The following is a 21,058-nucleotide window of genomic DNA, read 5'->3' as shown; positions in this document are numbered from 1 at the left end:
CAGCTGCCCCTCCACACTACAGCAGCGTGTGCTCGCTTCTGTGATGTTCTGGCTCCACAGACGGGAGCACTACCCCCGGACAAGTACTCTCTAAGAGGGATCAGCTTTGCCGCTGGAGATGTGGCACATTTCTCTGTTGACGGTATCCAGGAGGGGGCTCGGTTAGAGCACTCCAGCCCTGACATCAGTCAGAGTTACCAGAATGACCAGGTCATAAACCTGGGAAAGTCCATCACCCGCTTGAAATGTGGAGACGCCGAGAGTGGGGTAGCACAGTCAGAGGGACAGAGTGGACGCTGCTTCTGGGGGAAGGGGCGGGACCTTTACGTGAGCCGGTGGTATTCCTCCGGATGTTTCGTGTTTCTGAGGGAGAGGGGGCAGGTTTAACCCTCACCCCCAGGGCTCGTAAATTCTGGGGATTTCCCTCCCCCCTCCCGCCCCCTCCGGGAGCTCTGACTAAACCCTGAGTGAGTGAGGGCAGTCTCTCAGTTCACTGTGATAACGGCCCGGGTACAGAGAGGATGGAGAGCTGGCCTCTGCTCCTGATGCTCCTCCCGCTGGTGAAGGTGTCCTCGGACAAGGTCTGCCCCGCAGGTAGGGAGCAAGGCTACTGCAGATCTAACTAGCTCGGACTGAGGACGCTCTTTCCCGCGCTCCTGCTGTGTTTCCCTGGGACTGAGGGTGTGCTGACTGAATCTGAGCCGGAGCTGGTTCGATCACATGCACACCTGAACAACGCCAGGGAGTAAACAAACCAAAATCTCCATGATTGGGGAATGTATGATGTGACCCAGACCGCTTATCTATCTGTGTGCAGCGCTCTCCATCTGCAACAATCTTTCTCTTTAGTTTTGTTTATTTTCCAGACTCGCTTTCTCCTACTTCAAGTGTTTTTCTCTCTCTCTCTGTCAGTTCCACCTTCTCTCTCTCTCTCTCTCAGTTCCACCTTCTCTCTCTCTCTCTCTCTCAGTACCACCTTCTCTCTCTCTCTCTCAGTTCCACCTTCTCTCTCTCTCTGTCAGTACCACCTTCTCTCTCTCACCCTCTGTCCCTCTTTCAATCCTTATCTTAGACCTCCCCTCAGTCGCTGTCGTTTTTCTCTCTCTATTTCCAATCCATTTTCTGTAACCTCCTGATATCAGGGGTGTGGGGGGGGTGGGGTGGTGTGTGTGTGTGTGTGTGGGTGGTGGGGGTATGTAACAAACAGACGGGCTTGGTGAAGGGCCGAGCAACTCCCTCATATTCACTGGGAGACAGGTCCCCTTTAAAGTGTCCGCGGTCATTTTTTTTTAAACACGAGTGGAGTTGGGGGAACCGTAAACATGTCCCTGGTTTTGGTGATTTTGCAGCTAGATTCTCCTATGGTTTCCGGGGGTCAATCCGGACTGCGATAATGTGAGACCATTACCCAAGCCCCTAGGCACTTCTAAAAACCCCGACTACTGAATTTTGTTGGAGTTTTTATTCTTGTGAAACATTGCTCTCTGTCTGACAACCCGGTCACTCTATGAAAATCCCTGCAGTCAGATTCCAACTCTAAGTCACCAGCCTCGACAATGACCAGGGCTGGACATCCCTACAGGACTGATAGCCTTCCCTAGCCCCTTCCCCATTACCCCATGCCCCTCCCTTCTACCTTTAACAACTCCTCCGCCTCTCCCCCCTATTCTTCCTCCCTCCCATCCCTCTGCCGCTTTATCCGTGCCCACTCCCCTTCCCTGTTCGTCTCCTCTCTTCCCTCCCTCAACCCCTCTTATCCTGCAGTTCTGGGGTTCCATTACCATCCCATTTCCACCCCCCCCCCCCAAAGCCTTCTAGTGTCAAGCTGCTCCTTCATACTCTGTTTCTGGGATCTTCCTGTGCTGGGGAAACTGTACTGAGTCACGCGATGGCCATTGGGAGAGAAGACATCTGAACTGTGATATTTCTTGCTTTTTCCAGGAATTAGAAATGCTCAAAAACTCCCCCAAATCTCTAGATAATTATCTGGCAGGGAAATCCACGAACTGGTTATGCAATGTGTATTTTTTGGGGGAGGGATGGGGATCTCAGTATTCCCCTTTCCCTTAACACTGTCCTGTCCCTCAATGCTCACAAGCTGTTCTTGCATTGCTGCTCTATCCCCTACTAGCAGAGGGAACCTATCCAGCATCCAGTTCCACAGTCTGGTATTCCCCAAGACCAGCAGCTCCATGTGAGGACAGAGTGCACTGGTGATCTGCGTGATTCCCCAAAATATTTATTGATGATGGTGAGAACATTTCTGACCAGGTGCCAAACAGTGAAAGGATAATGCTGATCATGTTCTGGCAAGCAGTGAATGTAATACACAGATGGATAAATGATGTATGACTTATTTATCATCATGTATATCTTGAAGATAGAATGAAAAGTGTTTTATAGCCATAATCCAGTGTTATTTTGAATTATAATAAGGACAAAAAATAAGTTACTTAAAGTTTATCTTTGGTTCAAACTGGGGTCTCAAGTATGGCCTTCAGGTTCCTATAAAGTCCCTGCAAGGTGTTCTGGTCTTCAAGCAGTCCCATTCTGGGAACAGCAATGACCGTGCTGATGCTCCAGGATACCCTAGTTCTGCTGTTGCCTTACCTCGCCCACCCCTGCTGAGAGTCCAGGCTCTGGGCCTACTGCTGCCAGGACCCCCTGTTCTGGGTCTCACCACCACCAAGAGTCCAGGCTGTGGGCCTACCTGGTTCATGCTGCCTACACTCTAGCCACCGTCCACCAATACCTCTCTGGCCTCAAAAATGCAGGCTTGGAGCGGTTGGGTTCTAACGAGCCCAAACACTACCTACCCATGTGTAAAAAGTGAGGTCTGCAGATGCTGGAGATCAGAGCTGAAAATGTGTTGCTGGTTAAAACGCAGCAGGTCAGGCAGCATCCAAGGAACAGGAAATTCGACGTTTCAGGCAAAAGCCCTACCCATGCCAGTGCCATCTTGGAAATCTAAGATGAGCACCAGCCTCCCCCACAGTTACAGGGAGAACTCTCAAATGGTTTAATAGATAGTTATTCTGTCTCTGGTCTCATCATCCAAGTCCAAGACAATGCTAGGTACAATCTCCAGCCTATGCTGAGGTAGCAATTTCAGTCAGTCATTAACCTCAGTGCCCTTGGCTAGAAGGTGTTCTCCAATTGAAACCCATAAATGTGTAAGATGTTCACTGATAGTCTCTCCCCTCTTTAGCCTGGAGTTGATTTAGATCAGTTGTACCATCCTGTCTAACTCAGAATGGATCAGGAATTAAATTTCAGACCAACTGGTCCATATAATCACATTGAAATTAAGAACCAAATATCAAGCAGTGCTTGGATGCAGATGTAGTGAATGAGTGTTGATCTAATTGAAACCTACAAAGTACCTGACGGGATACACCAGGTAGATGTAGGTCAAATCTTTCCCTTGATGGGAGAGTCTAGGATAAAGTGACACGATTTGAAAATAAGGGGCTTGCCATTTAGGACTGAGATGGGAAGAAATAAGAGGGTGTGTATCTTTGGATTGTCTATGCCGTGGGCTGTGGAAGCTCAGTCTTTCAGTATGTTTAAAAATTACAGTTTGATAGATTTCTGATTATCAATGGCATAACAAGTTTTGGGGATGTTATGAGTAAAAGATATTGAAGGTCCAGTCAGCCATGATCATATTACATACTGGAATAGGCTTGATAGACTGAATAGCTTATTCCTGTTCCTAATGTCTGAGGAATGAGGGTCTGAGAGAATGAAAGAAGGTAGGGTGAGGTACTGACTCAGGGGCTGAGGTGATGCAGAACTAAGGGGCAGTTATGAAGAAGCAGACTTACTACTTGTATGATGATAAAAGAGATGCAAAAGAGAAGGTGATAAGGTGAGTCATCAGATAGAATACCGCGGTAACATTCAGATGCAATTACTAACTGGGAATTTTCATGTTTATAAATAACTGATGCAAATATGACATGGTTAATTAAGTAGTTTAAGAATCACCCTTCAAACAATTTAGTACAAGTTTAAAGCTGCTCAATGTCTGTTTGAAGGATCAGTGTTTAATTCAAAGGAAGAATATATTTGCATTTATATAGAGTCTTTCACAACTACAGGAAGTGTCAAAGCTCTGTCCAGCAACGTTTTCAAATATAGTCACTGTGAGAGTGGTGGCAGCTGTTTGACTCAGAACAAGTTCTCTCTAACAGCAATGTGATAATGATTTGTACTGATATTGATTGAGGGACATATATTGGCTAGATTACCAAGAATATCCCCTTTGCTCCTGTTTCTAATAATGCCAAGGATTATCTACATCCATTCAAGAAAGCCTAAGTTTAGCATCTGCCCTGATAGAAAGTACCTCTAACAATGCAGCACTCCCTCCAAACTGCTCTGGACTGTCAGCCTGGATTTTGTGCATAAATCTACCCACCTCTCTTTCCCCCAGCCAGTAGACTAAATGATCCTGCGGGAAATCTCATTGGAGTACTTTACAAGATGAAGAGATATTTTGTCTCCCTGGTGACTGGCCCTGCTCAAAGAGAAATGGGGAGAGATGGAGCAAAAGAAAGAGAAAGGGAAGCAAGGAAAGAGAAGGACAGTGAATGAAATGGTTTGGATTAAATTTAATTTCATTGATTCTGAGTGACTCAGCTGAGCTGTTGAAAGCAAATTGGGAATATTGGGTGTTTTCCTTCCAGCCAGCCCCTGCCAAGGGAAATTCAATGTCAATTCCCAGATGTGGAAAGACAGTGCCTTAGAACACAAACCTAATTGGTTTTAAAACAAAAACTGCTGGAAAAACTCAGCAGGTCCATGGAGAGAAAGCAGAATTAACATTTCATACTTTTTTGTTTCTGATTTCCAGCATCAGCGGTTCTTTGGGGTTTTTTTTGTCTCACGTGTATTAAACTGCCCCAGTTATTACCATGAGAATTCCACAGACTAACAACGCTCAGAGAAAGAACAAAGATCTCATCTGTCCTATTGTTATCCAATTGTATTCTTTGATTCTAGACTCCCATTATGAGGAAACATCCACCTGGTATTGACCTTATCCAATGCTGGGAGTTCTGGCGGGTTATCAGACAAGAACAAGTTTAGACGCAAACTAGAAAGTGGCCATTTGGCTCATCATGCACATTCTGATTCTGAAATTGAAATTAACTATTCAGTTAGTCCCAGTCTCCTGCTCTCAAATCTGGTTTGATCCTTTCAAGCTCACTAACACATTCTGGGAATGGTAAGGTCCTGGAGATTGAATGCTGTTTGAGGAACTAAACATAAGACAAGAGTTTCGAGGAGGAATGGAGGAGAACTGCGCTCGCTGTCAATTATTTTGACTATTTAGTGATTAAAATAGTGACCATTTTTCTTGTCAACAGGCTGGTACTTGAATTCTAAGGAGCATGCGTGCACCCCCTGTCCAGCAGGATCATACACAGAGAACCCAAATCAAGGCCATTTTTGCAACAGGTGCCAACAGTGTATTGGAGGTAGGTGCCTTCTACAAACAGGAGCTGGCGCTGTCTTGCTGTGCATTTACTGTCAGGTCCTGAGGGATCTGAAAAAGGACACCTAGTGGGTTGGCAAAAGTATATTGTCAACATCAGCAAGAATTACAAACACATTTTAATTAAAGAGAGAGAGAGAGATTCCAGAACCTTGGTGTACGAGGTGGGGGGGAGGTGGGGGGGGGGGGGGGGCGGGAGCGTGGAACTGAGTGTCCTGGTACATGAATCACAAAGTTACTTTGCAGATACAGTCAGTGATTAGGAAGGCAAGAGGAGCAGACTGTGAAAATAGGGAAGTTTTCCTACAACTGTACAGGATCTTGGAGAGATCACATCCACCATACTGTGTACATCTTTGGTCTTATTATTTGATAAAGGATATAATTGGGTTCAAAGCAATTCAGAGAAGATCCACTTGACTCATTCTTAAAATGAAAGCATTATTTTGTGAAGAAAGGCTGAACTTTACCCAGTTGGAGTTTAGATTACTTACAGTGTGGAAACAGGCCCTTCGGCCCAACAAGTCCACACCAACCCGCTGAAGCGCAACCCACCCAGACCCATTCCCCTCTTACCTAAGACCACGGGCAATTTAGCATGGCCAATTCACCTGACCTGCAGGTCTTTGGAAGGAAACCGGAGCACCCAGAGGAACCCCACGCAGTCGCCTGAGGTGGGAATTGAACCCGGGTCTCTGGCGCTGTGAGGCAGCAGTGCTAACCACTGTGCCACCCACGGCATGAGAGATGATCTATTGAGATACAATGTCTTAAGGGCACTGGTCAGGGTGGATACTGAGGATGTTACTTTTTGTGAGGAGACTAGAATTACATTAAGGAACATAATTTAAGAGTGCGAGATCTTCCTTTTATGACAGATTAGATTTTTTTCTTACAGTTATTAGTCTGTGAAATGTTTGTCCCCTGAAAGCTGTGGAGGCTGTGTCATTGAATTAATTCAAGATTGAGTGAGAGAGATTGTTGATAAACGAAGGAGTCCAGGGTTACAAGAAGGTCAAGTGGAGATGACAAGCAGATCAGAAGCTTAGAAGAAAGAGAAGTGCTATCATTCGAACATATGTAATTTGTATAGGGATCTATGGATTACTGCAGGATGCTTCCCTTGGCTGGAGGGTGTAGAAGCAGGGAACACTGTGTCAGAATAAGGTGCAGGTCATACAGAACTGAGCTGAGGAGGAATTTCTTCACACAGAGGGTGACAAATCTTTTGAACTCTCTACTCCAGGGGGCTATATATATGTCCAACACTGAGGTTTATAAGTTTCCATGTATTAAAATATGGAATATTAGTGGGCGGCACGGTGGCACAGTGGTTAGCACTGCTGCCTCACAGCGCCTGAGACCCGGGTTCAATTCCCGACTCAGGCGACTGACTGTGTGGAGTTTGCACGTTCTCCCCGTGTCTGTGTGGGTTTCCTCCGGATGCACCAGTTTCCTCCCACAGTCCAAAGATGTGCAGGTCAGGTGAATTGGCCATGCTAAATTGCCCGTAGTATTAGGTAAGGGGTAAATGTAGGGGTATGGGTGGGTTGTGCTTCGGCGGGTTGGTGTGGACTTATTGGGCCGAAGGGCCTGTTTCCACACTGTAAGTCTAATCTAAAGAAAAATCATCCATGATACAAGGATAGTGTGGGAGAGTGGTGTTGAAAGAGAAGGTCGCTCCTGAATGGGCTTGAAGAGTTGAATGGCCTACTCTTGTTCCTATGTCATGTTCCTATGTTTCTCTTTTTGCCAATGTTTTATCCTCTCTCCCTTCTCTACTCTTCCTTCTATCCATCCATGTCCTCTCAATGCTAGTCCTCTCAATGACATGAGTTTTTCTGTTTTTGACAGGGAAATTTTTGACCTTCGTACACTGTACATCGACCTCCAACACCAAGTGTCGATGTGTCGAGGGTTTCATGTGTGCAAATAAAGAGTGCAGCTCCTGTCAAGCCCATAAAGTGTGCAAGAAAGGACAACAAGTGCAACAGAAAGGTAAGGGGTCCTGAAGAGACTAGCTTTATTTAAAATGTTTGTTTTATTCCTATTTAATAACTATCTGAACATTGTCAGGATATAGTTTGAGTATTACATCAGTACAGTTCTTTATAATCAGCATATTGCCTGGTCATTGCTGTTTCATGTCACCTTTCAACTCTCCAAAATGCCTCTGTCTCAATCCTACTCTTCTCCTTCTCTCCAGTTCTTACAAATCTTTCATGTCAGAATTTTGGGATAAATAGAAGCCACACATCCCTTTCTATTATATCCTGAGAGTTTTCATGGCTGAGTCCAATTTTGTCCTGACCCCAATATCCACATGCAGGTAGGGGCTCACATGGTCATGTCCCTATCTCTGAAACAGGAGGCCTGAGTTCAAATCCTACTTGCCCCAACTTCTCTAAACAGTTTGATTGGAAAATATCAATCTCGACCTGTGACGTAGGTCAGATTCAGACTATTACAATGATGTTGAGGTCAACTGGAACCTCTGCCATTGTTTCATGCCACATCAGACTGGGGAATAAAACTGGGCCCTGGTTAGTGTGGCTCAGTTCCACACTGGGACCTGCATGAACTGCTGAATCCATTTCCTTACCTGGTTTTGGTATGGTCTCTGCCAATTCCTTTTTAAATAGTGGACATAATGCTGAGTTGTTAAAATGAGGCGTTTTAATTTAGTGCTATGCTGGGAACATCAGAGACCATTGTCTCCCAGACTTTGTTTATGGCAACACTAGATGAACTCGTTGTTGGGACAAAGTCAATCTTTAACGCTGTGTAGTTATTTCCTTCATTATTAGCCTCTTATTGTTCCTCCATGAATCCTTCTGAGTTGATTACTCTCCACCTCTGCACAAATAAATGTTTGAAAAACTCTATTTGTTTTCTTTTGGAATTACTGAAGAGTTCTCTGGCTGAACCCATCCTGTTCTGTCCACCTTTGTTAGTTCTTTTCTCTTAACCCAAAAATTCTTCTTAAGCACATACCTAAGTTGTTGATTTTCTTTACATTGTCTTTGCAATATTCTAAGTTTCACATCCATATTCGTTATTGACTAGACATAACACTTTCCTGATTCAGATTCTTCTTTCTGACCTTTTTAGAACATTGCTGAATTTTACAGAATTACTTCTGGCTTGTCCAATCCTTTCTTGAGTTTCAATGCTGCTTTTGATATTGGATATTACTGCACTTCCTAGATAGTTAAATTGATTCTTATAACTTGCTTCTATTTACTTGCAGTTCAGTACAAGTCTGTACCTACCGCTTACCTTTACAAAATTATTTTTTTACATTTTGTGGCTCTTCATTTATTAGGGCACCGGTGTTTTATTAAGTGCATAAAATAACAAGTTGTTCACCGTAGTTTCAGGTGCTCCACATCTCTGGTGCTTTACTGGGCCACATAGAGCAGAGAGAAAGAGATAAAGGATGAAAATCAAGTAATTACCTGATAAATTATACAATGAAGACTCTGACACCATCACACATCATGTCACATCTCTCCCTTCAAAGAAAATCAAGACCTATCTATTTCCTGATAGGTAGAGGAATTCAGAAACTTAACCAAAATTCAATCACAAACAGGCAGCTACTGTAACACTTTTATTTAGGCAGATGTTCTGACCTGTGATTGTGTCGGACTGGCAATCGTTTCAAGTCTTGTAGTTTTTACAATTTCTTTTGGAAGGGAGTAAAAAAAGCAAAGGACCACTGATTAACTGCATTTCAGAGAAGTTCCCAACCTCCGGTGTCTTGCTTCTGGATAATATGGTGGCATGTACGTGCCTTCACTCAACCTGTGTCTGAGTGTTTTGTCATTTAAATATCTTAGCTGTGAGAGTGTTCCCTCAAGAGGACGTGGTGTCTTGCACCATTGACCCATGAATCTTTGTCTGGGAAGTGAATCTCCATCTTCACTTAGTGCGCGGTACCCATCCAACTGAGCCAAGGACTCCCAGCTAACTGGACTCTGTGCATTTTTTTGAAGAGTCATGAAGATCATGCTTTGCCATTGGGCTGAAAGCTGAAGGTGCCGCATGCTCAAGTCTTGGCAAACACTGTGAATAGTGAACCCTTATCCATTATTAGAAAGGGCCAGTATCCCAATTCTTTCAAACGTTTTTTCACAATTATTTCTAAAGTGAGGTCACCTACTTTAATAAAGTTACTGTACTGGTGAAACATAATGAGCAGGATAATACTATGAAACTCACACAGCTCTGATCCAATAATTTATACAAGGCCTAGCCCAAATCTCCTGCTGTTGTTATGAATGGTTTCTTATATGAAGAACACCAACCAGAGATAACACTGTCCATTGTGTTGTTTAAGCTTGTGGGGATATAGGAACTAGGAGCAAAGTAAGCCATTCAGCCCCTCAAGCCTGTCCTGCCATGAGTTGTGTTGTACCACAGCATCATATTCTCATTCGTTTCCCATATCCCTTGATATCATTAGTAACTAGCAATCTATAAACTCTCTTTTTGACTTACTCAGCGACTGAGCTCTTACTGCCCTCTGGGGGAGAGAAGTTCAAAAGCTCACCACCCTCTGTCCTTGTCATCTCTGTCATAAATGGTTTGCCTTTTATTCTGAGACGGTGTCCTTAGTTCTAGACCCTTAACCAGAGCCAGAGAAAATATCCTTTCTATATCTACACTGTCTATCCATTTAAGAATTTTGTAATTTTCTATAAAATAATCCTCCATTCTTCCAAACTCTTGTGAATATAGTTGCTATCTCCTCTATCTCTCTTTATAGGACAGTGCCACCATTACAGAAACCAGTCTGGTGAAACACTACTGCAAATACTCTTTCCATAGGCAAGGAGGCCAGAAATACATATGTGATTTCAGATTCAGTGTGGTCCAGTTGATGTTCTGTACAACTGAAGCAAGACTGAACTCAAACCCTTTTGCAATAAAGGCTATGTACAATTTTTAAAAAGTTTCTTACTGCACCTGAATGCTAGCTTTCAGTGGCTTATCAACAACTGTCTCTCTTTGGACTGTCTCTCTTTCCAGTCTAAAGAAGTATTCTGCACCTTCATTCCTGCTACTGAAGCAGATAATCTCACACTTATCCACACTATGGTTGAAGCAGTTTGTCTCAAATCCTTGAATCCTAACTCGAGGTGGTCTCAGACTCTCTCTTCTGGTGTCAATCTTGGACCCTTGCTAAGTATTCACACGGCAAAGTTATATTCCCATTAGTAACTTCTTAGGAGAAAAGAAACACAAAAATGTTTCTCTGACTAATTACCTGACAAGTCAGGTCACAATGGCTCAGACTCCCATGTGTATCTGGAAATATAAGATCAGATAGATCATAACCTGCAGGAACTGAGGGCAATGCACCTTTGTCTTTCACCTCCACCCCCAAACTTGTGAAGTGGAAAGGATCTGTTTGACGTTTAGCATCACAACTTGTTGAGTCACTCAGTGCGAGATTTGGCTGAAAACTGATTATTACAGAACCACATCCTGTGGTCAGCATGACTCGGGTAACAATGTTCCACTTTTGTTTCGTGTTCTCTTTTTATGGCCTCCATTAAATAGGAATGCCATGACTTAACCAATGGCAATGATCACAATGAAAGCTTCTTCCTGCTTCCCCTGATCTGGATTCCATTGTTTGGAGACTGGATTCTGGTATTTTGCCTGTATCCTTGTTTACAGAACTTGCCCTTAGGTTCCGATTCTCCCCAGAGGAAGTATACAGTTGATTGTTAGAGAGATGAGCTACTTGTGAGAAAGGTCTCTCTGTTTTGCTGTTGATTCCATACCTCAGATCAGCAAACTCAACGGCACTGCAAACAATCTGCCTGGCTTGGCCACTCCCTCCACATTACATGCTTGAGTGATCCCACTCACCCTGTGCCAACTCAGTGTCTTATACTTGCTCTATACAACCCCATTCCCCTTGTACCCACTCTGTGTGACCCCATTCCCCCTGTACCCTCTCTGTATGACCCCACTCCCCTGTACCCATTCTCTGTGACCTCACTCTCCCGTACCCCCTGTGTGTGACCCACCCCCCCATACCTGCTCTGTGTGACCTTACTCCCTCTGTACCTGCCCTGTGTGACCCACTCCACCCTGTACCCACTCTGAGACCCTTGTCACCCTGTACCCACTCTCTGTGACCCCACTCTCCCGTACCCATTCTGAGACACTAGTCGTCCTGTACCCACTCTGTGTGACTCCATTTCTTGTACCCACTCTGTGACCCCACTCTCCTGTACCCACTCTGTGTGACTGACTCCCCCATACCCACTCTGTGTGACCCACTCCCTCTGTACCCATTCTGTGTGACCCCACTCTCCCGTGCTCGCCCTGTGTGACCCCTCTCCCTCTGTACCCACTCTGAGACCCTTGTCACCCTGCGCCCACTCTCTGTGACCCCACTCTCCCGTACCCGCGATGTGTGACCCCACTCTGAGACCCTAGTCATCCTGTACCCACTGTATCTCACTTGGTGGTGTGTGTTACAAACAGAATCCTCTCAATAGCTGTCTCCAATTTCTCTTTGTGTATCTGAATGACTGGTTTTCCCAAATGATATTCCTTTCACAGCATCTCACAATGATATGGGCAGGAGTGTTCAGGATGAAATAAGGGTTAGCAGGTCTTTGAGAGGTTAGAATTACAAAATAATTGTTCATTTTTGTTCCCTCCTAGGTGACTCCTTCAGGGACACAGTCTGCAGTAACTGTAGGAATGGTACATATTCCAACACAGAGGGTGGAGTCTGTAAACCCTGGACTGAGTGAGTTGTCAATCAGAGCTGTATCAGGGCGTGGGAAGCAGCAGAGAGCTTTATGTTTAGACTGAGGGGAAATATTTCTGAGGGAAACTTTCATCGGTGCAATACACAATGTTTAAGATGACACATCAATGTAAAACATGCCACATTGGCTCAAACAATGTTGAACACTGAACCACAAAAGGTGACATTGGAAGAGGAAGATGAAAAGTCAGAGAGGTTTAGGAAGGAATTCCAGCAGCTCACCACCATCTTCCCATGGCCCACTGGGAATTAAAAACAATTAGGGCCCAGGCAGCTGGAGCTATGACTACCAGCAGAAACCATCAATGCACAGAAACGGAGGAAGGAAGACATCTGGAAGATCCGGACAAAGTTACAGAGATAGGGAGTGGTCGCACCTGTATGATGTGGGGAAGTGGGACCAGAGGGACACGTTGGGAAGGCGGGAGTGTGAGGCAGGGAGGATTGTGGAATTGGAAATAAAGCTAAGTGATAAAACGATATTAGGCTTGGGACCAGTCAAGACTATTGTTAGTCTTTAAGAAGGAGTTAGATTGAGTTCTTAGAAATAAATGGATCAGAGGGTATGGGGAGAAAGAGGGAACAGGGTAACAGGGTACTGAGTGAGATGATCATAATGAAGAGCTCAGGACACAAGGAGCCGAATGGCCTACTCCTGCTTCTGTGTTTTATGATTCTGAGTCAATCTGTGGTATCTTAAAAATCCTTAAAGAACAATGAGCTTGGTCTTGACCTGAGTCTATACTGAATTCTCAGGGAGGTGTGTGTGTGTCTGTGTGTGTGATGCCCCTGTAGATGAATTTCTATGTTCATGATGTCAAAGCTCATACATGTGCAAAGGCCACTTAGGCAGAGAGCAAGTGGCTATAACAATGAACCCAGTGAAAGCCTGTTCAGGAGGACAAGAATTTTGGGAATAACATCTTTGCAGAAAGTATTTGATGTTGTGAAACTTGAAAGGGTTCAGAAAAGATTTACAAGGATGTTGCCAGGGTTGGAGGATTTGAGCTATAGGGAGAGGCTGAACAGGCTGGGACTGTTTTCCCTGGAGTGTCGGAGACTGAGGAGTGACCTTATAGAGGTTTACAAAATTGAGGGGCATGGACAGGGTAAATAGGCAGTCGGGGAGTCCAGAACAAGAGGGAATAAGTTTAGGGTGAGAGGGGAAAGATATGAAAGAGACCTAAGGGGCAACTTTTTCACGTAGAGGGTAGTATGTGTATGGAATGAGCTGCCAGAGGAAGTGGTGGAGGCTGGTACAATTGCAACATTTAAGAGGCATTTGGATGGGCATATGAATAGGAAGGGTTTGGAGGGATATGGGCCAGGTGCTGGCAGGTGGGACTAGATTGGGTTGGGATATCTGGTCGGCATGGACGGGCTGTCCAGCTCTATGACTCTATTTGAAACAGAGGTACCTTGTAGGCTGTCTGTATGTCAAGGTCATAATGTTCCTCTGAAGTCTCCTGTTAATGAAATGGCCAAACGCACTGAGTGGAGAATCCCCCTTTAAGAGGAGTTGTACTGATAGCAATGCCCTTTAAGAATTTGCCTCTTTGTAACAATCACACAGCAGTGTCCCTTGATGAGAGCGTCCATGGACTGTACTACTCATTTCTGAAAGTAGAGTCCAGAGCCTGGGCAGCTAGTGGAAACTTAACGGCTTCACTTATAACCACAGGGAGCAGCAATGAAGGGCTTTCCAAAATCCTTCCAGCATCCCTCAGCAAAGCAAGGAGCTTTAAAATATTGTGGAAAGCAGGTGATGGAGCGGTTTCCCTTCTTTGCAGATCTGGCTCGCTCACAATACTGTAACTGTAAGGGCTGGCGGTACTTATTTCAGAATGATAAAGTTAGATGCATAATGCTCTCCAGCTGGGGTTCACAGGCGATGATAAAACAAAACCACTTTAAATACCTCCCACAGATCAGACCAGTCATTGCGCAACTTTCTAAAAATATCTCAGCTACAGAAAGCCGAATGAGTAGGTTTGTACAGTTTGTATCTAATCATTCTTTTATCTTTCTTATAATAGCTGCTTGGCAAAAGGTCTCCAAATTCTGAGGAATGGTTCACAGACGGAGGATGTAAAGTGTGGAGATCCAATGACAACCCCACAGCTTCTGACCACCTCAGTCCGACCTACAATCAGAAACCCCAGGCACCCAGACAATCCGTTGATCGAAGGTAGGTCATGTGGGTCATCATCTCAGTCTGAAATCCCGTTACCAAAGGGAGGAATGGCTTGCTGATAGTATTTTTTCAGAGTTGTCAAATCACATGGGCGGAATGGCATCCTTGTGGACTGTAAGAGCCTGTTCTAATGTATCTCAGAATTAGAGAATCCTGAAAGAGTAAAGAGGGAGTGCTGGGATTACACCGGGTGGTGAGCCAGTCTCAGGAACATTTCAGGTACCATTGGAAAGGATCCACTCAGGCTCAGCAAAAATATACGAGGGTTCCCAAATCCCTTCAGGAAGCTGAGCATCATCTCACACCATTATCACCCCATCGATCACTGTCAACATTCAGTCCCTCTACTTTTACTAGCAGCAGCGGGTCCTTTGTACAAAATTTGCCAGGCCTTCTTTCTTAACACTTTCTCCAAGTTACACACCATTCTGACTTGGAAACGTGTAGCTATTCCTTCACTGTTGATTAAAGAGCTGGGACTCCTTCCTGATAGCACTGTGAGTGTACCCTACTCTCCAGGACTGCAGTAGATCACAAAGCCAGCTGAGCCACACCTTCTCAAGGGCAGTACATGCTGAACTTGCTAGCGACGGATATATGTCATGAACGAGAAGTATATAAAGATGAGGAAGTTAGCCACTTCCTAATGATGTTTTTTTCTGTATTTTAGATAATGTGAAAGAAGCCAAGAATTCATAAATTCAGATTAGGGAAATGCATAAGAGTGACAAGACCAAAACAGCTAGGGTCAGCTTGTGTCAGTACAGCTCTTTCTCCTGGTCTCTGTTTTAAACCTCTGCCATCGAAACCGAGATGGTGAGTTTGGGGGTAACTGGAAGATGCCTGGGCATTCACATATCTGCCAGTGTGTGCCAGTGATGGTTGGGCTGACCTGCGTGGTGAAGACCACTGATTGGCACCACAGGGACAGTCAAGACAGTCAATGCTATTCGCACTGATGACGCCAAATGTCTCTCCACTGATGTTGGGATGCAGCTCTGGGTAGTGAGCAGGAATAAAGACTGAATTCACCCCTTCAGGCTCTTTCTCCTGTTCAACTAACTGTAATAACTCATCTGACACCAACTAACTCTGCGCAGTTCTGAGAATAAAAACTAACTGGTGCATGCTGCTCAGTCAGTGGCTGCCTAAGCCAGCTATGGCTTAGTTAGTAACCGGTTTGGTGAAGTGGGTTTTGACACCAGCTAGCAATTTGGAAGTGGATGGGACTGAGGGCATCAGAGTTTCTTCAGAGTCTGTGATCTACAGCAAACACAACTCGTGACCAAAATTACAGTCTCCCAATAAAAGCAAGGAAAGTGTTCCAGCAAATGCAATCCATAACACCATAAGAAATAGATGCAGGAGGCCATTCAGTCCATTAAGCCTGCTCTGCCATCCAATGGAACTATGGCCTTTTAAGACATAAGACATAGGAGTGGAAGTAAGGCCATTCGGCCCATCGAGTCCACTTCGCCATTCAATCATGGCTGATGGGCATTTCAACTCCACTTACCCGCATTCTCCCCGTAGCCCTTAATTCCTTGTGACATCAAGAATTTATCAATCTCTGCCTTGAAGCATTTTGCATCCCGGCCTCCACTGCACTCTGTGGCAATGAATTCCACAGGCCCACCACTCTCTGGCTCTGGTATTTTTGATAATCCTCAGCTCCACTTTCCTGCCTTGTCCCCATAACCCTGGATTCCCTCACTGATTAAAAAAATCTACCTCAGTCTTGAATCTACTTAACGACCTACAGCCAACAAATATGTTCAAAGACCCTCCGTGGTAAAGAGCTCCGCAGATTCACTATCCTCGAGAGAAGAAATCTCCTTTCATTTCTGTCTTAACTGTGTGACCCCTTTCTCTGAGATAATAATCTCTGGTTCCAGACTCTCCCACAACGGGAAACACCTGTCTAGGCCCCTAAGAATTTTGTATGTGAAAGCAATGCTGTTTCATGGTCACCATTACTGAGACGTTCCATTCCAAATTTATTGGCTGAAGCTAAATTGAACCAAACTGCTATAGTTGGTTTTGAAACCACGTTGACTGTGCCCGTTAGCTGGGTCTCAGATTTTTCTAATCTAGTGAAATTCCTACTATGCCAGTCAGGAGATGGTTACACAATGTGACTAAAGTGAAAGCTATCTTGTCCCAGAGGTCCATGGGCTACCCTCTCTGACTCGTAGTGAGTTTAACCTGAGGGTCATTACACCTCCTGGTGAGATTAAGAAGATAGGGACTTCGTGCTGAGTTTAGCAAGTGTGGGAATTGAATTCAGACTGACAGTATCACATGGCATCACAAATTCGAGCTTCAATTCTGGTCTTTTGACTATGGGCACGATTGACAGTGGAATTGTTTAATCATTTCCGTTCATCGTCCTGTTTGTTGTCCACTTGTTAAGAACAGCAGAATAACTCTTCCATTGTTGATTGCGAAATGGTGAGAATTAACAGCTCAAGATCTTTTATTCTCAATCTTTTTCACTTTTCCCTGTTTAGATGCAACAAAGAACGAGGGCATTGTTGGGATTGTCGCTTTAATATTGCTCTCATGCACCTTCATCCCGTTCACTTTGTACTTTGTTGTACAGAATAGAAAGAAACAGAAGCATCTGCCACTGGATGTAACAAATCACGGTGAGTACGTGTCTCACAGTCACGCTATCACCTACAGCACCATCACACGAAACCATGGTTACCCACAACTCAGCTGTCTTGGCTTGTCACTGTTGTTGAGTTGAAGGCTGCAGTATTTCACTTTTTAGCTCTTGTGAGAATGTTATCTTGGTCTGTATGATGTTTAATTCCATTCAAAATTGGGAGAATGGTCCAGGAAATGGCTGATGGAATTCAACGTGAGCAAATGCGAGGTCTTGCACTTTGGCAAAAAGAATAAAAGCATAGACTACTTTCTAAATGGTGAGAAAATTCGTAAAGCCAAAGTACAAAGGGATCTGGGAGTGCTAGTCGAGGATTCTCTAACGGTAAACATGCAGGTTGAGTCCGTGATTAAGAAAGCAAATGCAATGTTGTCACTTATCTCAAGAGTGTTGGAATATAAAAGCAGCGATGTGCTACTGAGACTTTATAAAGCTCTGGTTAGGCCCCATTTGGAGTACTGTGTCCAGTTTTGGTCCCCACACCTCAGGAAGGACATACTGGCACCGGGATGTGTCCAGCGGAGATTCACACGGATGATCCCTGGAATGGTTGGTCTAACATATGAGGAACGGCTGAGGATCCTGGGATTGTATTCATTGGAGTTTAGAAGGTTAAGGGGAGACTTAATAGAGACGTACAAGATAATATATGGCTCGGAAAGGGTGGACACTAGGAAATTGTTTCCATTAGGCGAGGAGACTAGGACCCGTGGACACAGCCTTAGAATTAGAGGGGGTCAATTCAGAACAGAAATGCAGAGACATTTCTTCAGCCAGAGAGTGGTGGGCCTGTGGAATTCATTGCCACAGAGTGCAGTGGAGGCCGGGACGCTAAATGTCTTCGAGGCAGAAGATTGATAGATTCTTGTTGTCTCGAGGAATTAAGGGCTACGGGGAGAACGCTGGTAAATGGAGTTGAAATGCCCATCAGCCATGATTGAATGGCGGAGTGGACTCGATGGGCCGAATGGCCTTACTTCCACTCCTATGTCTTATGGTGCTATTGTTACAGCAATAGCTGCATTCCTGTCTTTCTGCGCGTATTGTAAATATACGTAAAACATGATGTAGTGGTCGTTGTTATGTAACGAAACAGGCAATTCAGGCAAAACTAGGTTTGTCCTTTAAAGAAGGAGGGAATAAAAACACCTGACAGATTTAATGGGAGGAGCAAATCAGCAGAGACCTGCAGGGCCGAATGGACTGTCTATGTGCTCTTAAATTCTATGTTAACAATGAGTTGCATTAGATTAGATTCCCTACAGTATGGAAACAGGCCCTTCGTTCCAACAAGTCCAAACCGACCCTCCGAAGAGTAACCCACTCAGAACCATTCCCCTACCTTATAGTTACCCTTGACTAATGCACCTAACACTATAGGCGATTCCCCTGACCTGCACAGCTTTGGATTGTGGGAGGAAACCTGAGCACCCGGAGGAAATGCGCACAGACACAGGGATAATGTGCAAACTCCACACAGACAGTTGCCCGAGGTTGGAATCGAACCCGGGTACCTGGCCAGTGCTAACCACTTAGTCACTGGGCCGTGCACTATTGAAGGTGGTAAATATCCCCCACCCCCAGAGGTGCTTTGTAGGGGCCTCATCAGATAAACTGTGGCTGTGTGAAGGAGACAGGTAACTAAAGTCTGCTCGAAAGTTTAGGTTTTGAAAAGCGACTCAAAGGAAGGTAGAATGGGAGAGAAGTTTAAAGGTAATTCCAGAGCATGGGACCAGGATTACTGAAGTATTACTCACCGATAATCGAAGATTGACAAGAAACAAAATGATCTGAACTGCTCTGCTCCAGAGAAATTACAGCGAGATTTTTTTTAAAAAAAAAGAGATGAAGTGTGATAAAGCAGAATGACTCAATTTGCAACATTCCTAATGCTCCTCTACTTCTGGTTTTTAGACGATCTTCCTGTGGCCCTGGTGACGGCAGCGGATGATCGGTGCAGCTATCACTGTCCAGAAGAGGAGGTGGGAGACTGGCAGCTGCGGCAGGAGACCAACCCCAAACCTCCAGAATGAGGTGGTGCCTCCTCCAGTCTGACCAGACACTAACCCTCGCTGCCCTTGTGATCAGTTCATTGTGAAATGGTGGAAGAAGCATGAGGTCAACAACTTTTCAGTGATTAATTTCTAGAAAGTCAAAGTAACTGTCCAGAAAGAACTGGATTTATTTCAAGAACCTGGCCTTTTTCCTTTCTAGTAAATAGATGAATGTATGTCTTGTGGAACAGCCAGTCCGTGATAATCACATGGTCACATTAAGAATCACAGATCACCACCCTTTTTGCTTCTATTTCTGTGTAACCAGACACATTTCGGTCAGGTGTTAAGACCAGGACCCTGCAACTCTTTTCTGATTCAGTTGAAGCTTTAATAACTTGAGTCTAGCAGATCTGCAAAATCTCATATTCAAACTAATCAGCAAAAGGGCAGAGAGGGTAAAATTTGCTTCAGTTTACACGATAAACATGCACTCCATAGGAGGGTGAGAAACAGATACAATAAGAACGTTGGAAAAGAGAATTGATAAGGACTTGACAAGAGAAACAAGGTGCAGCACTTTAAAACAGCTGGTACAGACACAATGAGCAGAATCAGGGGTGGGAGGTGGAGTGGGGGGAGGTGCAGGGGGGAGGGAGGGGGAAGGGGTCAGTAATCAACCAGATTCCTGTTCCTATTGAGGGCAATTCCAGAGTTGAGCCCATTGAACTTTAAGGCATAGCCACTGTGGTGAATAATTTACAGATGGGATAATCAGTAATATAAAATGAGATGAGTACACAGGTGAGGTGTTGGATGACGAGAGGTTGGCTATCGTGTTGGAAGAAAGGTGGTAAGGAAAAGCCAGGGAACTATAGACCAGTAAGCCTGATGCCAGTAGTAGGCAAGTTGTTGGAGGGAATCCTGAGTGGCAGGATTTACATGTATTTGGAAAGGCAAGGATTGATTTAGGATAATCAGAATGGCTTGGTGTGTAGGAAATCACATCTCATAAATTTGAGTGAGTTTTTTTGAAGAAGTAACAAAGAGGATTGATGCGGGCAGAGTGGTAGATGTGATCTATATGGACCAGCGGTGTGCCACAAGGATTGGTGGAGTCCACTATTTTTCATTTATATAAATGATTTGGATGTGAACGTAGGAGGTATAGTTTGCAGATGACATTAAAATTGGAGGTGTAGTGGACAGTGAAGGTTACCCTAGATTACAACAGGATCTTAATCACTTGGGTCAATGGGCTGAGGAGTGGTAGATGGAGATTAATTTCAATAAATGTGATCTGCTGCATTTTGGACAAGCAAATCAGTGCAGGGCTTATACACTTAATGGTAAGGTCCTGAGGAGTGTTGGTGAACAAAGAGATCTTGGAGTGCAGGTTCATAATTCCTTGAAAGTAGAGTTGCAGTAGAATGGGTAGTGAAGAAGGCATTTGGCATGCTTTCCTTTATTGGCCAGAGCGTTGAATAGATGAGTTGGGAGGTCATGTCTCCTTCCTATCAGAAGGATGTTGTGAAACCTGAAAGGATTCAGAAAAGATTTATGATGATATTACCAGGGTTGGAGGATTTGGGCTATAGGCAAGAGGCTGAACTGACAGGAGCTATTTTCTCTGGAGCATCAGAAGCTGAGGGGTGACCTTATAAGGGTTGAGAAAATCATGAGGAGCATGGATAGGATAAATAGACAAAGTCTTTTTCCTGGGGTGGGCGAGTCCGGAACTAGAGGACATAGGTTTAGTTTGGCAAGGGTAAGATATAAAAGGGACCTAAGGGGCAACTTGTTCACACAGAGGGTGGAATGGAATGAGATGCCAGAGGAAGTGAAGGAGGCTGGTACAATTACAACATTTAAAAGGCATTTGGTTGGGTATATGAAT

General features: G+C 44.6%; 1 protein-coding gene across 1 annotated transcript; it reads left to right on the top strand.

Moving 5' to 3' along the window:
• Positions 1-521: 521 nt before the first annotated feature.
• Positions 522-19,766, top strand: LOC132833778 (tumor necrosis factor receptor superfamily member 9-like). Its single transcript, XM_060852329.1, has 7 exons — positions 522-594; positions 5,376-5,486; positions 7,358-7,501; positions 12,194-12,281; positions 14,339-14,490; positions 17,007-17,144; positions 19,082-19,766. Exons 1-7 carry the CDS (start codon positions 522-524, stop codon positions 19,198-19,200), a joined length of 825 nt encoding a protein of 274 aa, XP_060708312.1. The 3' UTR covers positions 19,201-19,766.
• Positions 19,767-21,058: the final 1,292 nt, after the last annotated feature.

This window comes from Hemiscyllium ocellatum, chromosome 37 (genome assembly GCF_020745735.1).
Source record: "Hemiscyllium ocellatum isolate sHemOce1 chromosome 37, sHemOce1.pat.X.cur, whole genome shotgun sequence".
NCBI classification, from domain to species: domain Eukaryota; kingdom Metazoa; phylum Chordata; class Chondrichthyes; order Orectolobiformes; family Hemiscylliidae; genus Hemiscyllium; species Hemiscyllium ocellatum.
Note: the sequence above shows the minus strand (reverse complement) of the source record. Positions and strands in the feature narration are given on the sequence as shown.